Genomic DNA, 9434 nt, shown 5'->3' with positions numbered 1-9434 from the left:
GTAGAGAGATAAGAAGAGCAGCTGCTGAATTGATGGAGAAGAAGCAAGGATCTTCTCATCAGTATGGTTCACTGGAGCGCACTGAGTGGAGCCGAGACACCAACAAACCAGGTTGTTTAACATATCAGGTTATCTACAGAAATATCACTGATGTAATTCCTTGTTATCATAACGTTGTCTAAATAATGATTTAACAGGACATTTCATAATCTGTGATTAAAAAAAAGATATTCTAATAAGGGTTCATGAGTGCATGCTCTATAAATATTCCACACGTGTTGAACAGAATGACAGGTTTTTATCTGGTCCATTGTTTCATGGTGAGTAGAGGCAATCAGTGTGTTCTGCTTAACAGGATGCAGCTCTGAAAATGTCAAGAATCCACAGGTGCCTCCTCCTTATCAGTGTCTGTGTGTTTCTGTGCCCGTGCTTGAGTGAAAGTACAGTGAGGGTCTGTGGCATAGTGACATTCAAATGATGAATAATGAGCCACATGTTTGCAGGACGCTGGTGACACAAAGCTTCAGCTTCTGGTCAGAAGTCAGTGAGATGGTTTGTGTCACTGTGTTCACAACTGTTGAAGGTGCAGCGCTAGGTGTGAAACCAACATTCTTTTCATTATATAAACCCCAGTTTCCCCTTGTGAACTGTTTGGTCACATCACAGTCTTTAAAAGCCAGTGAACAACATGTCTTCAGGTATCCGTGCAACATTCCAAAACACAAACAAATATGAATTTACAATGATATAAATCAAAGAAAAGCTGTGAATCCTGACTGCAGACAAACTGGAAATAGAAAATAATTTTTAATCAGAATAACGGCTGTTCATTTCTGTAGCTATTCATTTACACTCCTGATGTCCCATGTTATCGCTATGTGAATGACTGTATTGAGTGATTTGTGTGAAGCGTATCCACGTTTGCTGTCTCTCTGTTAAGCCTCCTGTCTGTTGTATGCTCAAATTATTTTACACTTCTTTCATCCACCTCGCTCCTCCCTCCCATTTTCCACAACTAATGTGCCTATTCTCCTCATATCTCGTCCCCTTTCATCCTCTTGTGCCTTTTGGTCTCCAATCTGGCTGAGCTGCCTGTCAATATTCTCCTCTGCCTCATTAGGCATGAAGCGTATTGTGGCAGCATGAGAGAGAGGGTTGGATTCGGATAAGAGAGAGCAAATTTGCTGTAATTCACATCTCCGGGGCCGTGGACGAAGAGAGAGGGGCAGGGTGCAGGAGGTGTGGGGTGTTACTAGGAGAGGCAAATGAGAGAAATGAACTGCAAGAGAGTGAGAAAGGTGTAGAGCAGGCAAGGTTTCAGAAGGGTCTGGTGATGAGTCATAACCGCTCAGCAGCAGAATAACCTGTCCTAAAAAACCTCTGCAGCAAAACATGTTGCCTCGATGTGAGAATAGGCTAACCAAGACCACGATGAGCATTTCTGTGAATGATGATTTGTATGAATGTGCTGATGTGATCACCCAGGAACAGGAAGTCTAGTGCCTTTCTTTCTTTCTTTCTTTCTTTCTTTCTTTCTTTCTTTCTTTCTTTCTTTCACTCACTGTCTCCTCACATAACCTTTACCATCACATCTGAATTCCAAAGTCTCAAATCAAGTCTGAACCACAAAAACAGTCTTTGTAGATTTGTGCCAAAATTGTCCTTACTTATGCAACAACCGGATCTATGTGTTCAGATTCAGTACTTCATTTTACTAAAGAGGTTTCCAAATTTTCATGGCAAGAACAACACAGTTGGAAAAAAAAAACAGTTATTGCATCTAGAAGTATCTGAGCCCTGTTTTAGTCAGCTACAAGGGAATTCCCAAACATTAATGAAGCTTGCGTGAGTTTTTGGAACAAGCCGAACACTAATTTTGTGATTGCTGGCAGCAACCGAGAACATTTTTGTGAAACATAATGGCTCCAAAGGTCAAATTATTAATTCAAAGTCAGATAACAGCCACAAATTACTAACACAGAAAGGTACACAACAGCTCAGATGCATATAAGTTAATATTCAGTTTTGTTTGTAGAAAGTGGATATAATTTCCACCTTCCTATTGCCGAGTGAGAAATAATATATTAGCAGTTTAATTCCTCAGCAGAACAGGCAGTGCTTTCTCCTCTGAGGTGTCAAGGTTGTGTTGACGCTACACTGACGTCAGTCAGATTTGTCATAGTAACAGAGAACAGAGAGCGTCTCTGTGATGATGTCTGCCTGCATTTCAGGATGTCATACAAAGCAGGCGACAGTTGTTGGCTTGCAAACAAAGCTTTAATGCTCTCACCGGCATGTAGTCACATAATCTGACTTCTTCTGTTACACTTGTTGTCTGTTTTGCCTTGCGTATGTGGAGGACACCTGCATTCACCTGCACTGCCACGTTAGCTCTACCTTCCCAAATGTTAAATAAGACTGGCAGAGAGATTACATACTAGAGCTCTGCTATGGTATCTCCCTGATTATGTCCCTCTCAGCCCCCACGTGGCGCAGCTCTCTGCAGGGAAGTGACTGTTACCCACAACTGCTACGGTGCTGAATGGAACAGTTCAAGAGCAGGAAGAGGTGATTTCCTGGAGTTAAATCAACTGTTTTAATGAGCTATGAGGGTGCATACGGTTTAATGTTTGATTTAACAGATGGTTTTAATTCTAGTGCAGCTGCTTTTGCTGCTCACAGTTTACGGTTGTGTGAAATGCCTCACCAATCTGTCCAGGGACAGATTCATTAACAAGTATTACAGAGCCATGTGGAGCAAGCCCACGTATAGTTGTAAATATTGGCTGAGTCTAGCAGAGCATGCAGTTTAGTACCGTTTTGCTTTTGTGGTAGAATATCTGCTATGTTTAACAGGATGCAGTTAAAAGGAGACAGCCAGGGAATGATGTGTGGAGTGACATGCATAATGAGAGGGATTTAAATAAGATATGATGTTCAATTACTCTTTATCAAGTCATAAAGGGACTCTGTGCAGTATACAGGCTAGTTAACGGCATTGAAACAAAGCCAATGTGTGCATCTACTACCATTTCAGTGTTCAGTAAAAGAAATAATTACCTATTTTATTGGTGCATCTTGCATCCACAAAAGTACTGTGCAGCATTTCAGTGCCACAGATGCCACAAGGTGATAATCGATGGCGTGTGATAGAGTGGGCAAAACTCCAGTGCAGGGTACTGACAGTCATATTGGCTTTCTTCCTGGGCTGAACCACCATTGTAGGTTTATGCATTTAAACTGTCTGTGTGTGAGCATACGCGTGTGTTGTGTGCAGGTGTCGGGGGACAGCCGAGTGAGTCGTGCCAACCTCTGACACATTGTAATTTGGCTGTGACGCTCTGCTTTGCTCCTCATCAGACACCAATTTCAAGCTGCATCTGCGGCAGCTGTTTATACAGTTTAAAATGCAGATTCAGTTATTGTTCTGCAGTGCCGGGGTAGATGATTTTTATCAGCTCCTCTGTGTGTACGTGTCTGCCTGTTTCTTTATGGGTTTTGTCAGACAGTTGAAAAAGTCCTTTTAATAAAGAAAATCACACACAGTACAGTCGATATGTTGCATGGTCTTTTACGACATGCAGCAAGACTAAAATCCCTGTCTTTTTCTCTAGCAGAGGACGACGTGGTGTCCATGGCTGACTCCACCATCACCGTGGATGACATTGAGGGGGAGCTCTTTAAGATTGAGAGGATCAGAGATGTCCTGGTCAGGAGGGAGTCAGAGCTCAGATACATGTGAGTGACTTAATACCAGCACTTAAGACCAGCGTTTTCATTCAGTGTCATGACTGTTGCTTGCAGCCAATTCACTTTACTGAGGATGTGTGAATTCATTTTACGTCAGATGTAGTGAGTTTTTGTCAACCTGACAAATGCAGAAATGAGGGCTGTGGAGGGTGGGTGGTGATATATGAGCATAGCACAAAACTAGCATGTCAGCTTGCGAGCATTCATATGTTGGACACGTGGAATTTTCAACCTATTGTTGGTGATGGACCACAGGGCATTGGGTTAAGCTTTCATAGTAACCAGTGATTCAAAATTGTCTGGGTGTTTCAGTTTGAAATAAAGTACTTGATCAATTCATCAACAACACATTGATGAAAATACACTAATTGACGGATTAGCATTAATATAGTTGGGAAATGTTCTAAACTGAAAGATGCTATGTATGAATGCACTTGTATGTTATTTGTGATTGGTTTACGTGTCTTCATCAGACATGGTGGGACACACAAGGTCCATTCTCCAGGGCTGAGAAATGAAGCAAACACCAAGTTCCAAAAATTGCCACTGCTCAAATAGGCACAACTTCACAAGTTGCTAGCTGTTTGCCTTGGTGTCATTCATCTTGCCGTCGTCCGTTTTTTAATGACCTCTGAGCTGGGCAGTGTCATGCTCTGCTAGGATAGCAAAAGCAAAAGACACCTGACTGGGCTTCAAAATTGCACTTCAGGATGACATCAGGAAGGGTTTCTTGACCTTCACAGTCAATGGGGACAAAATGAAGCTTGAATTGATTCGGTAAATTACTGGTCAGAACAGTGCATTGATCCAACCACACCAACCTCAATAAAACTAGCTCCTCACCGAAGACCTGTAGCAGTCAGACCTTACCCATTCAAATCTGCTCAGTTCAAGTCATTAAAGGCACATTGGTATCAGAAGCGCATCACCCGGCCCTCTATTCTCTCCTCTCATTTCTCTCCATCACACCTCAAGCTGGCCCCCGGAGTTAAAATTTGAATGGCTCCATCTTTGCTCCCAGTAAGCACGCTAATGCATGGATATTTATTCATACACTCGTCTGAAAGATAGGCAGTAGCACTGCTCAGATGGCAGGGAGGAATCCGAGGAGTGGTGTGTGCGGAGTAGCAAGCGAGAAACAAGCAGATAAAATGGGAGACACGGGAGGAGGAGGAGGTGGAGAGGCAGAATATGGAGATTGAGGCTTTGGTCACAGTTTGAAGCACCTTTTTTTTTCCCAGGGGCCACAAACAAACAAACCCTCAGGTGTCTTTTCTTCTGGTAAGTTAAGGAAAGTGTATCATTTGTATTCCAGACCAGTTCCATTTCTCCACCTACACGTCTGAGGAAAGCATCTAACATGACAGGTGGATAAGCGTGAGGAGCGGCGAGGCCCTCGCTCTGCTGACAGTGATGAATGCGTGTCATGCGTGTGAGCGTGCATCTGACCCTGCTTGAGCCTGCATGTGTACGGTCCTTAAAAATATTCGGCTTCTGGGAAGCAGCCATCGCGTGATGGCCTATAACGTGACTAGGAAGGCGCAGAGGGTGTTCCACCCCACCTCGCTGTCAGTAATGATCCAGTGTCTTGAAGGGCCATTGAAAGAGCCTCATACAGACAGAGACAAAGCTATCTGCCTCAGACATGCCTCAGAGATCTGTGCTCAGAAAAGATTGTATCATCTTGTGAGTGAAATGTAAGATCAATATCTAGCTTTCTCTGTATGAATTTCATTTTTGTTCCTTTGAGAACTGAGCAAAGATTACACACCAGATTCCAGTTATACCCACTGGTTATCCTATCTAAGGGAGTGGGGGCACAGAACACAGTGTAGTGTCTTTATGGGAATTTGAAGGGGGTTACTAGTAGTCATTACAAAATGTTGCAATATGAGCGGTGGGGTAAGGAGGTATGAAATTAGCCTGGCTTGATGTGCGTCATCGACATACTCTCAGAGAACATGGGGTTTTCCTCTTTAATTTCTACAAAAACCACGGTGTTTTGTGCAGCATAGGATTCATTCATTCATCTTATGTAACTGCTTGTCCTGTGAAGGGTTGCAGGGGGCTGGAGCCTATCCCAGCTGTCATCTCAGGGCTAACACAGAGAGACAGACAACCATTCACACTCACATTCACACCTACGGCCAATTTAGAATCACCAATGAACCTAACCAGCATGCCTTTGGACAGTGGGAGGAAGCTGGAGTACCTGGAGAGAACCCACGCAGACACAGGGAGAACATGCAATATCCCCATTACTCATTACCTAACCAGCATGTCTTTGGACACTGAACCCAGAACCTTTGAGGCATCAGTGCTAACCACTACAGCATAGGATGGTTCTTGAAATGACATTCCGGTCATGCTGACAGCAACAAGTGCTACATGTCACTCTTCTGCATGATGTACAGCCAGTTCCTTTTTAGTTTACATTTTAATTCAGTTAAATAATAATGGAGACGTTTCTTAATGAGCTTTTATACATCTCAGTCTGAATCTGACTCACCTCAAATAGTAGGTTTCCCTTTCTAACACCACCTTTTAGAGTAATTGACAAGAAAACCTTTCTTCAAAAAAAATCTAATGTTTCTTCTACGCAAATCCTACAGTCACTTGCATAACCATTCTGGAACTCACATGAAGTGTGTCTTAATGTCTGTGTGTGTCTTTTTTTGCCGTCATTCCTGAGCAGGATGGATGACATTCAGCTGTGTAAAGAGATTACTCGTTTGAAGAAGGAGCTACACAAATTAGTGTCAGTACCAGGTAAATACATTGGGGTGCTGATGATTAAATTTCTTTGAATAATTCTTAAAGAAACAGACATATAAAATAACAAGTTTACATTTCTAAAAATGTATGGATTAGCCAGGCAAGATGCAATGTGTTAATTAGTCAGTGATATTTTTTTAATAACTAGTTTAGGTTTCCACGTGCTTCTAGTGTTTATGCTAAGCTAGGCTAATCACCTGCTGCCTCCAGCTCCACTTGATGTATGTGGTATCAAACTGATCTGTTTGTCTTCTACTTGTGCACTGGCTTGACTCATTTTTATTTATGGTCTTATATTTAACTGTGAATAATTGTCCAAGTTCATTTTTCTGTGTTCGATATTTTTAGTCTTGTTATAATTTTTTTTTGCAACCATACAATATTGATAATCATCCTTTATGATCCAGACAATGACAAGTCCAATGAGGACCGGCAGAAAGAAGAAGAACTTCTGCAGCAGATCCACAAGCTGGTTGAGACAAGAGACTTTCTGGTGGACGATGTGGAGTTTGAACGACTCAGGTGTGTTCTTACCTCTGTGGGTTCATTGAATATGTGCTTTGTTTAATTAAATATGAAAAAAATAAATAAAATACTATTGATAATACAATGCTACCAAATAAAGAAGACGTGCACATACAGCAGCCATGCTATATTGTGGAATTGCCCAAGGGGTAAAAAGTCGATAAGTGTTTTTCAGGCGCAGCGACACAGATCTTTGGTAATGCTATTTCAGATCAACCTTCATTAACACTGAGCCACACATTCGTTCATCTCTAGCAGTCACTAACGCTGATAAATCTGACTCTCGCTTGACATCACACATCATGCATATGCATGTCTCCACAAAGCCGCCCCGTTGCTTTCCATGAAAACACCAGAGCATTTCCTGAGGCTCATTTGCTACGAGAGCGTGAACCCCAGGGCACGCAGCAGAGAGCCGTTTCAATTAAACATGTGTCTGTGTGCGTCAGTGAGCACTGTAAGACGAGTTTCCACTGGCTTAAAAAACAAGGTTTCGTCAGTCAGCCAACCGATGTGAAACAGGTTATTATGAAAATATTAAGAATTAATGTCCCAATTACCTCCCATCAAGGCAGTGGAGACAGTGTCTCAATGGAGGCTAGACTCAGAACCTACAGATAGATGCTGGGGTGGAGGGAATAAGGGAAGCTTTACATTGTAGAGACTAACTGCAGTTGCAGCGAGAGGTATTGTACTGAAATCAAATATTGAATGTGAACTAGCTCTGAAATGTCAGGGCTTGAGGTCTTAGTAATCCATACCTATATGCCTTGCATGATGCTATAGGAAATATACTGATGAATGTTTTCTTCCTAGACTGGTGGTTCTGAGGGAAACCTTTGGATGCTTAGGCTAGCTTCACTTACAATAGTCTGACTCATAACTAGCTTGATGTCCAGACGAACTCCACAGTGAGGAGGAGGGAGAGAGTTATTTCGCTTCACCGCTTCACATTACAGTTCATTCACCATTGTGTTTGACATTTGTAAATGCTGTAGATGGACAGTGGTGTTGATTTCATGCGACACATACACTCACACATTAACCCATTCAGACCAATGTCCTAAAAAGGAAAGGCTCGGCCGGTGACACATCTGATCTGGCATGACAGTGGACAAGCAGATGTAGCATAAAAAACATGTTTTTAGTTATTATCTTCTCTCCATCAAACAGTGTCAGTTTTGTGTGAACATCACTTGGTGTTAGCGTCTCACATCGTGCTGTGAAGGCGCTGAAGGGCTGCTGGGAAGGTGAGAGGCAGGAAGCCAGAGAACAGCAGTGCGGTAATGGATCAGAGAGAGGAGAGGAGAGGATATGACAGCGCTCAAGGCCATGCTGTCCGTGCTGACAAATATAGAGATCTGTCTTTTGTTATTTTTTCTTCTTTTTTTTTCCACCATGTCTCTCCATCTGAAGAAAAATCTGTCTGCAGTTTTTACACCAGGCTTTTTAATTAGAATAATCTTCATGTGTTAGATATCAGTGTGCAAAAATGTAGCCCGAGGAGTTCAGGGGAATAGAGCTATAACACACTCAAAACCAAATATAATATACTAACATGCGTCAATAGAAGCTCTCTGAGTTTTTATTATTTTTATATTTATTTAGTCGGTGTCTGGGGAAGGTGTTGCATCAATCTGCTTCTGCAAAATCAAAGGGTATATGGGAATTAAGACTACCCTTGGAGCAGAGGGCAGTTCCAAACAGTGTGAAGCAGAGATCAGTTTTCTTTTGATTTTGTGATTTAAGGGATTCACATCAAAATATAGTATTTACAGGTTTTATGTATTGATGGATTTTCATGTATTTTATATCAGTCTTTATCCTTTTCTGCAGGGAGAAAGAAGAAGATAAAGAAATGGCAGATTTTCTGAAGTCCAAATTTCCAAGAAATATGAAGAAGACAGGTACTGATGCACAAAAAATTATTCTTTGTTTTCCATGAAAGTGTCCGTGAATAACTGGAAATGCAGAGGAACTATGCAGTAGGGCTTTGAATAATGAAACTGGCTGACTGACTATAAAATAGAAATAGGAGTACTGAGGAAAAAAATATGAGTTTGCATTTTACAGTAAAGCCGTTAGTTATCTGTACTTTTTTATACACTGGTTGTTTTTGCTGAGAGTCAGAATCATATACACAGAAGCCTCCTGCCACACATAATACACTACATCACACAGTTTTCTCATGTTTTCCTGAAGGTGTGATTTTTCTGTGTTCCAGGTGTACCAACCAGAAGGGCCCCAACCAGGGCTCAGCAGACCTCTTCACCCTTCACCAAGACAGGCATCACCCTCCTAAAGGAATGCTGTGGCTTCACATGCTCCATCATGTAGACTACAGCCAAAAGAAAAGCCTGCTGCTGAGGGGCTGACGAAGGGGC

The 9434-nt window shown here is 42.0% G+C and overlaps 1 protein-coding gene across 1 annotated transcript; it reads left to right on the top strand.

Moving 5' to 3' along the window:
• pik3r6a (phosphoinositide-3-kinase, regulatory subunit 6a) lies at positions 1–9387 on the top strand (the record flags this gene model as incomplete). Its single annotated transcript, XM_084571200.1, has 6 exons — positions 1–111; positions 3618–3738; positions 6446–6519; positions 6933–7047; positions 8887–8957; positions 9275–9387. The coding sequence occupies exons 1-6, from the start codon at positions 33–35 to the stop codon at positions 9385–9387; spliced, it is 573 nt and encodes a 190-aa protein (XP_084427326.1). The 5' UTR covers positions 1–32.
• Between the last annotated feature and the right edge of the window lie 47 nt (positions 9388–9434).

Source organism: Chelon labrosus (assembly GCF_963514085.1).
Source record: "Chelon labrosus genome assembly, chromosome: 2".
In the NCBI taxonomy this organism is placed as follows: Eukaryota; Metazoa; Chordata; class Actinopteri; order Mugiliformes; family Mugilidae; genus Chelon; species Chelon labrosus.
The sequence above is the reverse complement of the archived record's forward strand: the minus strand, read 5'-3'. Positions and strand labels throughout refer to the sequence as shown.